Source organism: Sinohyriopsis cumingii, chromosome 2 (assembly GCF_028554795.1).
Source record: "Sinohyriopsis cumingii isolate HCF-2022 chromosome 2, ASM2855479v2, whole genome shotgun sequence".
NCBI classification, from domain to species: domain Eukaryota; kingdom Metazoa; phylum Mollusca; class Bivalvia; order Unionida; family Unionidae; genus Sinohyriopsis; species Sinohyriopsis cumingii.
This window is the reverse complement of record NC_142962.1, coordinates 158,852,397-158,871,522: the sequence shown is the minus strand read 5'-3', so window position 1 is coordinate 158,871,522 and position 19,126 is coordinate 158,852,397. Positions and strand designations below refer to the sequence as shown.

The following is a 19,126-nucleotide window of genomic DNA, read 5'->3' as shown; positions in this document are numbered from 1 at the left end:
TCACTCTGGATCATTACACTTAGTGGAGTCTCATTCATGCTGGTTTTACAGGCTATTTTAAGTGAGGCAAACCATGACTTCTCAAAACTGACTCTCCCCCATTCTGAATGTTACACATCAAAATAACAAAATCATACATCATACAAATACAGGCATATATTTTACAAGTGTTGAAAACATTTGTATACAAGTTTCTGCATTCAATCTTTTTCAACATTATAAATGTTTTAGCATGTTTTTCATTTCTATATATAAAACCATTATGAAAACCATGGAAATAAATTACAAAATAAAAAAATCTACTTTCCAAAAATTTCAAAATTCATCTCATTTTAATTAATTTGTAAAATATCCAATAATAACATCAGTTTATTTGAAATGCAAATTTCTTCCCACCATCAAGGAATATAGCGTACCTGCATAACTTCTCTGACTCTGAACTTTATCTCATCTTCACTCCATATCTCATGCAATGTCTCAAGGCCCTCAAGAAGAGGAGAGATGCTAGACAAGATTGCAGCCCTGCAACATTCAAATGGTACTGAACACACATCTTTCAAATGTTCTAACTGCTTCTAACTTCTTAAAGGTGTTAAATCTCTTTCATCAGAATCCAAACATGTAAAAAGGTCTTTGAAATTAATAAGAATGTTTACCTGTCTCTATGTGTGTGTGGGTATATATATATATACACACACACACACACATACTGCATAACAAATTCATTTTACCTGGGTTATTTCCCAAACGTCAATAACATTTTACCCAGGATGAAAGTGCATGATATGTCATCCTTTCCCTCTTTCTGTTTCAAATACCACTTCAGAGCTTGCACTGGGTCCTGTCTATGACCTTGAGATGAAGTGTCCAGAGTAGATAGGGATTTCACTGCAAAAGACTGATTCCTGATATACTTAAGCCTGTTCTTGACAATGAAAGCTTGAGTTCAGAACCAAAGCCTTTCAACATGTGAACAGCAGATCAGATAGGTCTTTGTTTTGTCGGACACTCTCTCTTCTATGATACTGCAGCATGTTGTAGAATGTGGAGCAGTAGCATCTGATTGTGATTGGTGCTAACTGTTTCTCATCAAAAGACTACAGTAGGATTTTAGCTATTTGAGAGATTGATGTGTTCAGCAGAGCAATGTGTTTGTGCTCACACCACTGTATGAAATTTCTCCATTTCCACTGTACACTTGAAAGTAGAGGGCTGTCTTGCTTGAACAATTGTCTCCAATTGAGAGAACTGTTTGTTCTTGAGGGCTTGCTTAAAATGATCCAGATAATTTATGCAGTTCATCAACTCTACGTTGAGATGGAATGCCCACCATCATGGTTGCTTGAGCAAATCAGGAAATATCTCTATTTCTTGGGGATTTATTTGATACTAGATTGATGAAGTCATTGATCCACGATTTTTTCCTACTTGGATGGCACAATCAGGATTAGGCAACACTCAGATTTCCTTGCTTTCTGCATCACTTTTGAAAACCAGCGGGTAAGCATAGGTATCCAAGCGATTCCAATCAATGGAAAGAGCAGTGACTGTGCAGTTCTTTTGATCTGGGGCTAGTGAGATGAAGGTTAATAGTTTGCATCACTAATAGATCCGCCAGTCGATGGTTCTAGGAGGCTCATATGTGAGTGAAAACCGAGGGATGAACTAACCATTCTGCTTGCATTAGTTGTTTCTTCAGGCAAAGTAAATCTGCTAATAACTTTAGTCAGCCTGGAATATGAAGAACTTGTCTATGGATTTGTTGTCAAAGGCACCAGATTAGAAATTACCAAAGAAGAATGCAAAGGTCTGTGGACTTTGTTCCACCTTGCCTTCTGAGATAATTAACCACAGAAGAGTTGTGGGTCAGAATGAGAATTCCCATTGCATGCAGATTCTCCTGATTGCAATGAAATGCTTTCTGTATGGTTTTATCTCTAGGGTACCGATATGCAACAGATGATCCGGAATGAACCACTGTTTACTGGCCTCCATAAGAGATGTGCACCCCAGCATGCTGTGCATGCATACATACAAACTGACAACTCAAGGGTTGTACCTACCAGAGACCACCTGATGGAAGCCAACTTAAGTTATCCCATTCCTCTGATGATGTTTGATCCAAGAAAGCAAAGTTTTGGCTGATTTTAATATAGCAGTATCATTTGAAATGGCCTCATAAATAGGCAACCAAGAACAATGATGCCTGCTGTCACACTGAGCAAACCCCATAGGTGATGGATTCTTAGGCGGAGAGATGGTTCTTTGTAAAATTTGAAGCCCCCATCAAAATAATATCAACACATGTTCCTGGGGAGTTATACTGCCAGGATGAAATATGATTCTAGCAATGACTAAAGCTAGCTTTGAAACGATTGGCACTTACAATGACCATATGGATCCAATACTTGCTAAAGACCATGTGACTGCAATGCAAAAGCCCATGTCATGGTGCCAGGAAGGATATAGGATACTGGATTGCTGTCACCCATACCCCTAAGTACAAGAAAAGGCTGTATCATAATATGTGATGACCGTATCTGATCCCAATCAGATGGCAAAGGTCAGTCTTGATGAAACAAAGCCACTGTTGTCTTATTTGGGGCTTATAATGGCTATTGACTGCACTGGGTCTGGAATAACAAGTGGGCAAAAAGGCAATAACTGGCCAGAGAGTGGCATGGAACCATTGTGGTACTACTATACAGTACGTCTACAGCAAATCAATTTATTTTCCAAGTGAGAGTCTGTGTATGATGCAGGGATGAAATATGTGGCATTAGATCACTATAAGTAGTCCCCTCAGGCATATTTGAAAGCTAGATTGGGTTTGGTATTGACCACGAGTAATTTGTATTTGATGGCATGGTGAGAAATTGGGGTGGAATGATGCCCTTCTCTCTGGTTTTATCCACATTGATTTTTGAGAACCATGACTTTGAGCTTGCATTGACTCTCCATGACTATTTCCCCTCAGAAGAATCTTTATTAACAGTGGCACAACTTGCCATGGAGCAAGCTGGGTAAAACGTGACACTATATGAAATACTGAACAGTGTAGTTGGGCTCATCATTCCACTTGATAGGCAAGACCTTAGGTGTTGACCTAGTGCAATCTGATATGGAAGGTAGTGTCTGTAACCTTTGTAACCTTGTCAAATTCCTTATTATGGGATATGTAATCTACAAACTGGTCTCTACTTGCAACATACAAGATGGCATCTAATGTGCTTACTGATAAAGGCTTTGCCATTCCCATGCCTGCTATGTCTCCGTAATGCTCTCCAGGTCAGCAACTCAACCTGTGATGCTGACCCAATGCTTTCAGAGGCGTATGAGAGAGTTCAGGCATGGCAGAACAGGCCATCATAGTTGGCATTATATTGTCCAGTTTATTAAGTTGTGATGGGATAGAGGATATTTGATCCACATAGCCAGTTCATATATTCAACATGTGAGACAGTAACTAAGGTGGTTTGTAGAGCCTGAGCTACCTCAGTGGTAGGTAATATGGGCCTACTAGTTCCGCCAAGAAAGGTTTATCTTGATACAGATATGAGAGGAGCCAGAGCTGTCACTGACTATGATGAGTCATGCTGAGTGTGATACCTGCTGAGAAACAAATCATCCTCCACCAAGATGGCAGCATGTGTATTGATGATGTATTCATCCCACAAGATGCCTTTCACTTTAGTATCTCCAGTACATCAGCCAATTGACTTTCTGTCCACAATGTGCAAGTCTGACCTGTATTCTTACATTGGCAACTTGCCCATGGTCTAAACCTGTAAACCGAAATAGAGCAAATAATATATACAGATGTAGCATGTATGACATTCTCATTATGAATTCTTAGTACAGAGCTACACAAAATTACCTGTAAAAGGGCATATGTATTAACTTTAGTGGTACATATACTTTACAGAGATCTCGCCATGATTTTAAGACTAGAGTCCAGGACTCCTATTTAGGTAAAAATAGGAGTCCCACCATCAAAAGTTGCAGTCCCTTCTTTCCTACAGAATCAACACAGACGTGAATGAATCTATTTTCTGATGGAGAGGTTTTCATAATGTAATCACTCACTATAATATAGCTTCATTACAACAGTCCATTGACAGGATCGCAAATTTATAGTTTATTTATTTGTATATGTACTTGTAGTAATTCTAGGCAAATAAATAGCATCTGATTTGCTGTTTTTTCCCGTATTTTTGCAAATACATGTCAAGTCAGAAAACAGCTTAGACCTTAAAGTGCATCTCGTGAATTCCACAACATAGCATTGTCCCATAATTTTCTGACCTACATAATTTGCATTTTAAAGTTAAATCTTTAATAAAATAATACCTAGGCTTTGGTTTCAATGATTTGTATATTTTTTCTGAATATATTTGCCCGATGATTTAAGAAACAGACAATCTAATAAATTGGTACATCCCAGACTTAGAGAAGTCTGCCATTATTTCCCGTTAGGCCTACTGGTTCACTTACAGTTTCAAACTAAAACAAAGTACTAACAGGTTGTGAGAGACTGATAATCAAATAAAATGGGATTCATACTGTTTAAAATTGAGACCTACTTTATCTGTATGTGTTGGAAAATTAACAAACCAAATAAATACTCATTTATGTAAATACATGAAATTGTGAAAAGACAGATAGATTGATGGACAAAGAGACAGCTTCATTAGATATTCCACTTCACCAAATACTACAATAAGTTTTAAAATTCTAATACCTTGATTCCACATATTCTTTCTCATCCAACAGGTCATATGATGGCAAATCTAGTATTGGACAATATCTGCAAATAATAATAATAATAATAATAATTATAATAAATACCATATATACTCACTTATAAGTCGAGTCCAACTGCAAACTGCAATACCCAGATCTGCCATCACATAATTTTACATGTCTAGTTCTGTGCAGTTTGTTAGGAGTAATCAGTAGAATAAACCAAAAAGACCCTGATCTGCAAGCGCATTATGCTCAGTAGATCAGGAACTTTGTTGTTTGCAGTTTGACTCGACTTATAAGTAAGTACATACAGTATTGAATCAGTGATAAGAAATATATTGTTTCACTAAAGATGACCATGTTTGACAATCCAGTAATCATTTTTTCGGCAAAGTAGCTTTATAGATATATAACTGTACATGATGTTTACACAGAACCAATCAGTAATATAGGCTTTGCTTAATTAGTGCATCTCTATTATATTGTACTATGAGTTAAATCTAAGGAATAATTACAACCATCGCTTGATAAAGTTATTGATTAATACAGCAAGAGGGGTATAACTGTAAACGTGGAGAAACAAAGATTCCGATATTTTAAAGGAGTGGCAAAATATGACGAGTTTACTACTTTATCTAGTAAGAACATATTTTCAGAACCCTTCAATCCTTGTAGGCAAATTGCAGGACATTTTTGAGCATTCTCATTTTAATCTTGCTGTCCTAAATTTAATACAAATTTAAACTTTTTAATGTTTCTTGCAGCTTCTGTACTGAAATACATATCAAAAGTTTGGGGTTGTAACAAATCAAACCATGCAAAGAGAGTTCCATAAAGTTGCTGAAATATCCTTTTATTGTGAAAATCTTAATATCAACTGAAATCATTTATCATGTGTTGTCTAGGTTTCCTCTTGTTTGCAACCTTTTAAGAAGAATTGTAAAAAATTGGTTTTAAATTTGTAATTCATAATTTTATACTCAAAACAGCAGCCACTGTGATCAGTGCACAAGCTATAAACTGTTACATATGGAAGAGCATGAGGGGTGCCTTCAGAAGTAGGAGCACTTTTACTGAAGGAGAAGGCACTTTTTTGGAATAAATGGCATTTTCTTACCATAAATGGAGTTGACAAAACTGAAACATTTTAAATTTTCATTTTTTGGATTTAGAAACAGACACAAACATATTCATCCTACTTTACATAACAAAAAAAATATGGAAATAAATAGAAAAATATAATTTGTTTTTGCATTAGAAGCATGAAGAAAGGCAGAGGGAAGGGCCATATAACGGCAATGAAGGCAGAGAGATGGGTCATATCAAGGCAACTGGGGCAGAGGGGAGGTCATATAAAGGCGATAGGGGCAGAGGGGAGGTCATATAAAGGCAATATGGGCAATGTGGAGGGTCTTATAAAGAAAATAAGGGCAGAGTGGAAGACCATATAAAGGCAATATGGGCAAAGTGGATGGCCATATAACGGCAATATCTGCAGAGTACAAAGCCATATAAAGGCAATGAAGGCAAAGGAGAGGCCATATAAAGGCAATGAAGGCAGAGGGGAGGCCATATAAAGGCAATGAAGGCAGAGAAAAGGCAATATAAAGACAATACGGGTAAAGTAGTGGGCTATATAAAGGCTATACAGAGTAGAAGGCCTTTTAAAGGCAATATGGACAGAGTGGAAGGCCAAATAAAGGCAATGAAGGCAGAGGGGAGGCCATATAAAGGCAATAATGGCAGAATGGAAGGCCATATAAAGGCAATATCGGTAAAGTAGAAGGCCAAATAAAAGGCAATGAAGGCAGAGGGGAGGCGAAAAAAAGGCAATGAAGGCAGAGGGGAGGCCATATAAAGGCAATAAAACCAGAGTGGAAGCCATATAAAGGCAATCAGGGCAGACTTGAGGGCAATGAGGACTACACTATCTGTCTAGCTAAGCACTGGTAATGTTTGATGTTGGAAATGGATGTTTCATGATTTTTTTAATATTAATGACTTTTTTACATTATTTTGTTTGATTACAATATAACTACTGTTCTGAACACAATATATTACTGCATAATTTCTTCAAAACTTATTTTACACAAAAGTTCAGTGTTACAGTTAGGATCCCAAGAGAAAAGGACACAATTTTAAAGTATCAAAGGAAAACTTTAGTATGTAGCACTGTCAAATAAATGAAGAAATGATATTTGCTATGGCAGTTTTGTCATCTTAACTTTGATGTCTGCACTACTATCAAATTTACCTTGGTCATTACATTATTGCAATAAACATTTTATCATGTGCTCAAGTAACTCAAACTGAAAACATTAAAACTGAAGTACATGACACAATACCATCTCATCATAACACTGTCCCTGAGAGTCACAGAATTACCTTATAGTGAGACTACCTATTAATGAAATAGATGATACAGTACTCCCTCATTATAATGCAGTCAATGAGAGACACTGATTATACTGCATTATACTGAGACAGTCTGATAATGAAGTAAATGATTTAGTACTCCTTCATTATCATGCTGCCCATGTGAATCATTGAGAATACCACCCATCAAAAAAACTGCCTTTAAATTAAGTATATTATGATTAATACAGAATTCCCTTATTATAATGCAATCCAAAGGGGGTCATAAAGTATCCTACCTCATAATGAGACTATCTAATAATGAAGTATATTATATGTATAGGTGTTGTTATTGTTGTAGGGTTTAATGCCATTTTTCAGCACACGATAGGCTATACATGGCAGCCAGTATTAATGGTGGAGGAAAAACCTGGAAAACCCCCGGAGAGAACCACAGACCCACAAGAAGCTACTGGCAAGCTTTCTCACATACCCACATTAGCCATGTATGTACATTACTCCCTCATAATAATACTGTCCATGACAGCTACAACCTATAACACCTTATAGTGAGAATATTTTATAAAATAAAGTAGATGTCATACTGTATTCCCTCATTATAATGCAATCCAAAGTGTGCCATAAAGTATGTCATCTTACAGTGAGACTGCCTTATAATGAAGTATGTGATACATATAATTTTACTACCACTTAAAGCAATTGGATCCTTGACTATAATCTCCTGATGACAGGAACCATTTAATGATGAAAGGATTTATAGTGCAAAATGGCAGTATATGTTTAGGAGTAAATAAAAGAACTGAGCTGAACTTATAGTAAGAAGTCACTGGAATATATCTTCAACTACAAAGTATAATATTTCATTTTCTACAAAGTCATTTTTTTTACATCACTGCCAGGCAATGAAAATGACATCTGATCTCCAATCTGATTTTATTAATGCCGTCATCTGTTTTACATCATTGCCAGGTAATGAAAATGACATCTGACCTCCAATCTGATTTTATTAATGCTGTCATGACCACTCTGGTGGCCTAAGTGGTTAGAGCGTCCACCACAGATGTGGGGGGTCACAGATTTGAACCCTGGCTGAGTCATACCAAAGACTGCTTTGCTTGGTGCTCAGCATTAAGAGGCTAGTGTTAGGACTGGTTGGCCTGGTGTCAGGATAATGTGACTTGGTGGGACATGATGCTACATGTCTGCGGCATGATGCTCCCTTGCTAGACATCACTATAAACTGCCACACTGCAGACATCGTAGCAATATGACTGAAAAATTGTTAATGCTAAGTTAAAATACACACACACACAGGGAAACACACACACACACACAGACACACACTTTAATGCTGTCAGATATCACTCTAGGTGGGCAATCCAGCTTGTCAAAATAGACTGCAGATGAAGTTCTAATGAAAGATTCAAGTAAGCTCTTGAAGTGTTCAACAGATCAGCCACTTGAAGTGTTCAACAGATCAGCCACTTGAAGTGTTCAACAGATCAGCCACTTGAAGTGTTCAACATATCAGCCACTTGAAGTGTTCAACAGATCAGCCACTTGATTGCATAGAAAACGATTTCTTAATATTGAAATCATTAGATTTGCTTTTACTTAAGTATGTCAGAAATTAATACAGAAATCATCATGAAAAATATATATGAGAAGTCATATGTAAACATTTGCCTTCCTCCTGTATGTAAGTAATTTATTTGCACAATCAATGATTTACTTTGTCTCCATCCATATTTGAAACATATTTCCTATTTCCCTGTACAGTGGGTGAGATGGGTAACCAATAATTGTTTCCCTGGGTGGATGGCAGTCTTTTCCCTGTCCATTTGAGCCTTCTTCTAGCAGCTTTTCAAGGTCATTGTCATCTAAAAATCTGTTATTTATCCTCTTCTCTGCTTCTAGAACCTGAAAATGAAATAAAATTAGGTCAGGGTGTGTTATGAGTGATGTAATCTACAACTAATTGGTCTACATTGCATACTGTCAGATATCTAGCAAAACTCTTTAAATAAAGATGTTATTATTGTTATTATTATTATTATTATTATTAGTGAAGCAATGGTAACTGCATTTGAAAAATTATCAAAAGACCTGATTTTGTCAACATAAAACATAATAAACAGACAGCAGAACTATATCTATGTGGCAAGGAAAAATATTACTTGCAACATATAATTTCTTCAGAGGTATTTCATCTCAATTTTATTTAAAGAATGGGAAGAATCCTATAAGGAAAACAATATTATAAGCAAAATAAATGAATATTTGACAAATCATGTAATATGAAACCTGAAGCATAAAGCCATTTTAATCTATGAAGCTTCTGATTATGTCTCCTCTGTGATGCTTTTGAAAAACCATAAAACTATGACGAAAGGGATTCTTAGTACATATTAAAAAAAAGGGATTTTTAGTGTTGGTAAAAGTAAAATATATAGCAGCACCAATATCAGGTTTCTAACTAGTAATATGTTAGGTGTGAGAGTTTGGAAAATATAGGAATTTCAGGGATAGATCTGGGGGAAGCAATGATAAGTCTGAGAGAACTAGGTCAGCATCGTAGAAACTAATGTAAGTTGGGTGTGAGAGCAAGAAATCATAATAGAAAGTAAAGTTTTATCTAGGTAAACAGGTCAACATCATGACAAATCTGGATCACTGGGTCATATGCCTGCTGTCTCAGTACCATTTATTTATGGTATGATCTGAGGGGACGGGTGCTGTCATTCATCTAGTAATGATTAGCCAATCATATTCTGTATGTGGGGAAAGGGTGTGGGATTTTGATATGTGTATATCAGATAGATACAAGATATAGTGAGGGGGCAGAAAAAAAAGGGCAGCAGAGAAAAGATATACCTGGAAATAAGAAACAGACAGAGATATACAAGATGGGGTGTTACGGGAAATGATACCTAACAGACATAATGGAGTGATAGATAGATATTCTGAGTGGACAAACATAATGAGAAACAATGTAGATAAAAATTAGTGTAGAATTTTGAGAGGTGGACAGAACTTAGTGTGTATATTAGATATAAATAGTAGATTACAATATGACTAAGTGCTTTAATTAGTACACCACTGGTCACCGCCTCACTCCAAAGTTGACAGAAAGACCTAACAGGTCAGACAGACTGCACCTAACGGGTCATAAAACTATGGCAGAATGTCTGATGCAAATAAGACAAACTCTGAGCAACATATGATTTTGCCTGTCTGAATAAAGAAAAATATACTAACCTATCAAACAATCTGCATTCATAATTTAATGGCAATCCTTTCTCTATAAATTATACTTAAAATTCATGTTTTGTTTCAAAATTATGCATAAATTTTGTAAACCCAGTTAATTATATGAACATGTGATGTATTCCATGTTAATAATTCTACTTCAGTGCCCCTCAAAAACAATTTGATACGAAGCCTGTGTAAGATAGCTCTATGTGCTAGCACAACTATAACACATAATAGTGGAGACATTTTGAAATCTGTAAAATAACTATAACACATAATAGTGGAGACATTTTGAAATCTGTAAAATAACTATAACACATAATAGTGGAGACATTTTGAAATCTGTAAAATAACTATAACACATAATAGTGGAGACATTTTGAAATCTGTAAAATAACTACAACACATAATAGTGGAGACATTTTGAAATCTGTAAAATAACTATAACACATAATAGTGGAGACATTTTGAAATCTGTAAAATAACTATAACACATAATAGTGGAAACATTTTGAAATCTGTAAAATAACTATAACACATAATAGTGGAGACATTTTGAAATCTGTAAAATAACTACAACACATAATAGTGGAGACATTTTGAAAGCTGTATAATAACTACAACACATAATAGTGGAGAAATTTTGAAAGCTGTATAATAACTACAACACATAATAGTGGAGACATTTTGAAAGCTGTACAATAACTGCAACACATAATAGTGGAGACATTTTGAAATCTGTAAAATAACTACAACACATAATAGTGGAGACATTTTGAAATCTGTAAAATAACTACAACACATAATAGTGGAGAAATTTTGAAAGCTGTATAATAACTACAACACATAATAGTGGAGACATTTTGAAAGCTGTACAATAACTACAACACATAATGGTGGAGATATTTTGAAAGCTGTATAATAACTACAACACACAATAGTGGAGACATTTTGAAAGCTGTATAATAACTACAACACATAATAGTGGAGACATTTTGAAAGCTGTATAATAACTACAACACATAATGGTGGAGACATTTTGAAAGCTGTAAAATAACAACAAAACATAATGGTGGAGACATTCTGAAAACTGTAAAAGATTAGATTTATTTAGAGTCAGCATGATCAAAACAATTTAACATAAACAGTAACAAGCTTTTATTAACATGGCATAGAACAAAAAAAAGACCTGTAATAAACATGATTTACAAGACATACAAGTATAGCATAATACATACTTATATTATCTGACAGACTGCAGAAGATATAACTTAAAATCTAAGCAAGCAAGCAGTATTTAAAAGTGAATTCAGTGTATAGGCATCTGAAATACAAAGTACATGTTTGGATATGAAGCATGCTAAGATTCAAATTAAGCCATCAAAAAATACATAAACAGTTAAATGTCTTAGTATCTTAAATGAAAAGGAAGCACATGTCTGAATCAGAAACATCCCAAAATAATTATTTAGTCTTAAGAATGAAAAGGTTGGGCACAGGTAAATAAGACAAAACAGTAACACAGTGATACAAATATTACTTTTCTTCATCATGGCAGGAGAGTTAGGAAGGACTGAGGTAGGGGTGGATATGATCCCACAATAAAATTAATGATCTAGATAAATTAAAATTTATATCCCTTCTAAAATGAATGTGTAACTCACTGCACAGAATACAGTTGCTTATGTAAAAGATATGTGCCAAGAATTGAAGTTCTTGGAACATCTAAGATACCTGAATATCTAAAATTGTACTTATTGTGTTTAAAACACAGCACATCACTGAACATCAGGAATTTTATTCAAAATTTTAAAAGTGTTTACAGGCACCGATTTGGAATTATGTGCACTTTCTGGGTTAGCATTTTTTAAGTAAGAGTTCATGGTAATTACTGGTAAATGCATCTTATATAAATCTTAGATCATACTCTTGACATTTGTTGAAGTTTAGAAGTACTTGTTCTTATCACTACATAAGTACCAAGCTAAAGGACAGAAACTGACAAACAGTTGAACAATTTCTTATTGGCCTGGCTTATGTCAAGTACTGGTTTCATACCGAATATTTTTTCTCCCACAGCCAGTACTTCAAGCTTTTCCAGTCTGGCTATATATATATATATATATATATATATATATATATATATATATATATCATATTTGATAAAGTAAAAAATATAATTCATAAAAACATACATATTAATGATTGTGAAACTCCATTTTGAATTTCAGTCCAGTCACTCAAAACATGTCGATCATAATTTGTTGCTTAGAATTTGATAATAGCTCAGTAACAGACTCATGGATCTGATAAGCATTAAGCTTGCCAATGAGAATAGCTTCAGGAAAGCAAGTCTTGTTGACTCATTCAGATACATATTTACTTTTGTCAAAGTCTTCTTTCAGTCTTCAAGTAGATAAGACTGTTAAAATCAATGAAATTGTTGTTAAAAATGTTCTCAAAACATTATGCCAAATAGTCCTCAGTTGATTTCACAAAAAATCTGGGTAGTGGGTAAAATCTGATCTATAATAACTTTTATCAAAAGAATGTTCTTTTTGTAAATAAGAAGTATTTGTGCTTCCTACAAACAGTCAGGAGAATTATCTGTGAGATCTGAGTCACAGTCAACAAGGATTAGTGACTCAGCTTTAAAGAAATCAAGAGGAATTGTGTTCTTGGAATTCACATTTCTTATTAGTTTATACATTTCATCAATGTTTACCTGACATTTTATTTAAAAAGACTTTTTAATGTTATACTAAATCTATCAAATATCTTTAGTATTGTTTACAAGAATTACTTTTCTTGACCTGTAGAACGTTAGAAAATTTTCCTTAACAGCACATCTTGAAAAAAATTATGTTCTCAATAATTAAATATGAGGTAGCTTTATGGAAGTTTACCTTTTTCACATATTCTGTGAGGTTTAATTTTCTCGACATCGTTAATATAATGAGTGATGAAGAGAAGAGTCAACGCAGGTTATCTTCGATTTCCTTTTCCAGTGCCCTGCAAACACGTGGTCATATACTAGCGAAATTTCCAGAACAACTGCATACGATTAAAATGTGTATTAGCCCCAAACAGTCAAAGCAAATCTGTCTGATGAAATATCTAGCAACAAAACTACAAGTGAAGATTTGCAGACATTTCTCTAATCGGAATTTCGGCCTTTTCTGTCAAAACTAATAATAATAATAATAATAATAATAATAATAATAATAAACAAACTTGGATGAATAAGCTGGATTAATTGTCGAAGAAAATAACATAATTAAAAACAACAAAAAAACACAACACAAGAATTTGACATAACTAAGTAGTATGCAGCCTACACTTCCTCATCGTACAAGTACTAAACAACAGAATAATTATAGATATTACGCTAAAAAGCACAGTATTTACTGAACTTAGCTTATGAAAGATTTTGAAAAGAAAAAAAGAAAATAAGAATGAATCAACACTTTAGTTTTCACAGAGTTGCACTTTCGGCTACACAAATAGACTGTCTCACCTTTCAATATTTATTATATAGGCAATAGAAGCATATCGACCAGGAACCATTTCTACCGTTAGTAACACACGCGTCTCCTTGCGATACAAGTAGACTGATCCCTGTCGTTACCTCAGACCGTTAATATTCCTACGGGGGACGCACACCAGTTATTATGTACTTTTGAGAGAGTGACGTATGTAAGGTGAAGTTGTTTGCATTTAAAACATGCACAGTGCAGAGAATGTTGGCATACCTTTATGCTACATTAATATAATGAGGATGATATTTCTTTGGATATTGTACTTTTGGAAATTGTACACGATTTAAACACACTGCTAACTAAAATGACTGCTCCCTTGTGTTAAAAAAATCAGCCTGAATTAGGCTAAAGTACACTATCCATAGCGGCTATTAAAATAGGGAAAATGAATTTTGCCAGACTAGACAATATCAGCTTCTGAAAATGCAATGAATGAATTACCAAATATATAAAATGTAAAAGAAGTTATCGGCTCTTTTGTATACAATTTACCTCTGAAGTTCAGGAAGTGAAAATGACCGAGTGGAGCTAGCACATTTTTGAAAGATGCACATCTGGAGTAAGGCCAAGCTTTATACTCTATAACCCATATTACATCCATCAATCATACACCAAAATAAAGGGAATTAAAGGTTCTTTGAATTATACCTAAGATATACAAAGTCTTTTTTAAATAGCCAGTATAACCAGTGAGGAAAGCTGGGGAAATTCTTTTTCTTTAAAATCCCAACCTATGAAAAATACGAAACTATAGAGCACCACCTACATAGTCTGTGCAGCTGTTTGTCAGTACTGCACTTTCCTTTGTGTCCAAATCCTAATCAATTACATGTTGATCGTTAGTATCTTTAAAGATCAACTAACGGTGTAGGTAACCGGCATTCTCTCGAGAGGATGAACTGTAAACAAAGAAATGTGCAACGGATCACATTTCACAGCCGATCATCATGCCTCATTCCTCACTTTGCAGTGTCGTCAAAATATATACAGACAACCACATCATACTGCTCATATTCTAAAGAATTAACAATTACCTTTAAATCAACAACATGTATGCCAAAATTTAACTTTTGTATCACCAATTATGAAAGAAGGGGAAAAAGTTCTAAAAATATACTGGGTTTTTCCGGAAGTAATACTGGTGTCGGGTGAAAAAGGACCGGCACGAAAGTTGTCCGGTCCAGAAAGGCCGGTAACGGGCCAGAAAGGTCCAGGACGAAAAAGGACCGTTCGAAAGATTGTTCATTAATAATAATAAAAAGAAGAAGAAGAAGAATTACACGCCGTTTTTCTTTTATAACACCTTTTCTGCAATACCAAACAAGAGCAAAAAATAATAAGATAATTAAAACATGTAATACCTATATAAACGAATTGATTTGTATACTAATGTTATTAAAACCTGTTTATTTTAAGTCTAGTATTGCTTTCCTAAATTAACTGCCATGTAAAATTTATCTTAGCGACACACAATTAAGTTTTTGGTAGCTATTGTTTCATCTTGTTTCACCATAATCTGTCTTTCATACCCGTCTATCAATTTATTGCCACTTATTAAAAAGGATAAGCAATCCGTATAATGGCCTATGTTCAATGTATTCATTGCAATCGGTAAGCTAGGCCACGACAGCATGCGTTTGCTTGTGACGTATGTGGGTTCTGGCAACATCGCACGTGCAACACTGGTAAGTACACTTTTAAATATATTCATGAAGTTTGATATTAATAAGACTATGCTTCAACTCTTTGTCATATCCACTATTGCCACCAATATCAACCATATTTTATAGCATATATAATCTAATTATTTATGTACAGTGGGCTCATTTTATTACGTTTTCATAGCTATTTTCTATTTTTATTGTCTGTAGTAATTGACATGTAATATATTAAATTCTTTCTTTAAGTTTAGAACGCGACCTAATTTTTCAGCCAATCGCGCTTCTTTATGTGTCTCACTTAGTACATTGCCTAATGCTTACATGTAAATCAATGTAAGTCATGTTCTAGTTAGTACATAAAGGAGTGAGTTTTACCCTTTAGAGTGGTTGCATTAAGCGATAGTAGGCAAAACAATCTTAATGCTTGAAACGCACGCTGATGTACTAAATTATATATATATATATATATATATATATATATATATATATATATATATATATATATATATATATATATATATATATATATTAAAAAGAACGTGTCATTTAAAGTGTTGGTATAAAGCAATAACATTGGTACATCAAATAATTGTGATCCCTCCCATGGCGCAATAATACGCATATATAAACATTCTGTGCAGTTGATTCTATATCAATTTCCATACAGTAATCATTAGTGACGTATGAAAATAAAAAGTATTAATAATCGCCGTTTTCTAAATGAATTTGATATGGTGCACATTTTCATTGCAATCCTTTATGCTTTCTGTTCCCTCTCATGCATAACGGACAAACTACGCAGAAATGTGGAGTGCGAAAGAAAAGGAATTTGGGTCGGATTAAAACCTTGAAATAGAAATTACACCAAGTAACCTACAAGAATATGGTTCGTCGTAACGATATGTGTGTACTTTCCTTGGGATTTATCTACAGTGATGCTCAATGATACAAAGTTGCAAAACATGTCGATATTATACGGTAAATTTCTCAGTTACATTGTACACATACTGTGATGCATTTAATGTTTTGTTGTTGTTGTGCTTTCTTAACCATATAATGATGTTTTAAAAATCAGTTATTATTAATTAAATACGAAAATGTAAAAACTAAAATCTATGAAATGACGAGCGTAGCCAATTGTTTTCTGTGCTCTACTTACATTATTAAAACCATCTTTCATGTTTAAACCATACGTGTGCATTATATTGATGTAATCAATGTGAAGAAAACTAGAAACTAAAAGAGAAAACAATCAACTTATCCATATGCAAAGGTGATAGTGAATAGCCAAAAAAGGCATTGAACTACATTTTGTAGTGGACGCACTTGCGGATGTGAGGAGTTCATTCACTCTGTCAACACACAGCTGCCTGTAGTAAATCTGAACTCCGTTCAAAGGGCAAATATATGCATTAGTATGTGATAGAAATAAAATATATATATATAGTATGTAAACTGTAAGCCTCGTTTCTTGTAAATGAAACATTTATACATCTCGTGGTATATCACTGATACAGTGTATATTATATATATATGTATATATATATATATATATATATATATATATATATATATATATATATATATATATATATATATATATATATATATATATATATATATATATATATATATATCTTTGTGAAGTTTGTGAAAATGTTCAGATTCACTTTTATGTGCATAACCATTCAATTGGAAATTTGGGAGGACGAGCAAACACATTTCTTATGCTTATGTTATGTAGTCGACATATTCTCAAAGTCACAAGTACTACAATGAAACATATAAAAATGGCGGTGCAGGCCATTAAAAATAAACTTTTTATCTACGAGACGTTTGCCCATTGCTAACTTTAAAAACACAGGACAATAACATTAAAACAAAGTGTTATTTTTAAAATTTAAAACAATTCTCTTTATTTAAGATAAATAAGACAATTCTTTTCAATAGTTAGCTTCATGTGTTACAGCAGCAGAGAGGGTGAACAGACCATAGAATTCCGACAAAAACAAATAAAACAAACAAATAAATCATCTCGTAGAATGGTCCAGATTTTACAAATGAACTTTCCTTGAGATGTTTATTTTTGCAATGACCGATTGTGCTAATAAAACCTCAGTTCGAAATAGTATCTGAAAAAATAAAGTACTCTACGTGTTTATTTATTTCTTGTTTATTTTTTTGACGACCAATGTTGGTAGGCACCCTCTCTGCTGCTCCCCCTGTTACCCAAATATTTTATCAATACCCACACGATATCTTGTTCTTGGATCATGTAAATTTATTGTTATAAATCCATGCGGGGTAGCTTGCGCTCGTGAGAAGAAATTTTTGAATTTAATTATATCCATGTCACCACCACACCAGGTTTGATGAATATTTCGCAACGTGTGTGTGTCTACGCCATTAAACACAACTAAAATGTTGCAGTTGTCTCTGATCACTTTTGGTATTTGTGTATATCGTTGAGTAACATAGATCACGTCTGTATTTTTATGTCTCCCTCGGGAAAATATTCTGGCTGGATTTGATTGTTTATCTAGCATCACATCGTCGTATACAACTAAATTATTAATAAATCCGTCCAAAACATCTACGGATGGTGCTTCATCAATATCGGTTATAAACTCTATAACATCATTATCTTCATCCAGTAATCGCGCGTTTTCATTGAAATCTTTAGGTACATCATAACATCGTTGATCATCAACGGATGGTGCTACTAAATACAACTTATCCCATTTCAACCATCTCATTATCAGATTAAGTAATAATTGCGTCTTACCCGATCCAGATGGTCCTATGATAATCATTCTGATGGAGTTCGGTAGCGCAGGATGATGCTTAACTGGCTCTCGCTGCCGAGTTGCTGAGAAATCAATTATATCCATATATGTTATAACATGAATTTATATTGTTTACGCTGTAGAGTTAAAACTCCAACTATTGATTTAGCTACGGTTACAACAAAAAATAAAAAAATAGCGTACGGTGGAAAATGTTCTGTATGCTGTAGAAAGAAATTTTCGTTTTTACCTAATAAGCGGGGGGGTGATATTGCTAATTTGATGTCAAAGTTTCCAGGTGCTCCATGGGCTAAATACAGCGGAGAAAAACATCTACCAGGATATAATTATTGCGGTCCTGGTACCAGACTCGATATCAGGCTCGATAATCAAGATCAACCAAAACCAGGCGAGGAACCAATAAATGCTATTGATCGAGCTTGTCATGCTCATGATGTAGCTTATAAAAGTCAAAATCTACAAGATAGGCATATTGCAGATGTAAAATTAATTCATTCATTAAATTCTATAAAAAATAAAAATATTAGAGAATCATTAGCTAATTGGTTAGTAAGATCCTCGATGAAAGGTAAATTAGCGATTGGGGCTGGTAATTAATAATGGAATCAATTTATTATTCGCCGAGAGGATACTGGAGAGGCAAAGCAGCAATTGGTAAACTCGCTGATGCAGCATCGGTTAAACATTCTACTGCTAAAACGTGGTTATCTAAACAAGCAATATGGCAAATTTATCTACCACGTCC

General features: G+C 34.2%; 1 protein-coding gene across 3 annotated transcripts in view; it reads right to left on the bottom strand.

The window, feature by feature from the left end:
• The window catches only part of LOC149806196 (uncharacterized), a 50,970-nt gene extending 35,932 nt beyond the window's left edge, over positions 1 to 15,038 (bottom strand). The window contains exons 1-5 of one of the 3 annotated variants that reach the window (XM_089951113.1): positions 14,948 to 15,038; positions 13,281 to 13,386; positions 8,855 to 9,042; positions 4,742 to 4,807; positions 417 to 522 (exon numbers count right to left, since the gene is read on the bottom strand). In XM_089951113.1, coding sequence (XP_089807239.1) covers positions 417 to 522; positions 4,742 to 4,807; positions 8,855 to 9,042; positions 13,281 to 13,319 — 399 coding nt within the window. In that variant the 5' untranslated portion in view covers positions 13,320 to 13,386; positions 14,948 to 15,038. Of the gene's footprint in view, positions 1 to 416; positions 523 to 4,741; positions 4,808 to 8,854; positions 9,043 to 13,280; positions 13,429 to 13,841; positions 13,887 to 14,947 lie in introns of those variants that run through there. The other 2 variants (XM_089951111.1, XM_089951112.1) reach the window with 2 other exon arrangements.
• Between the last annotated feature and the right edge of the window lie 4,088 nt (positions 15,039 to 19,126).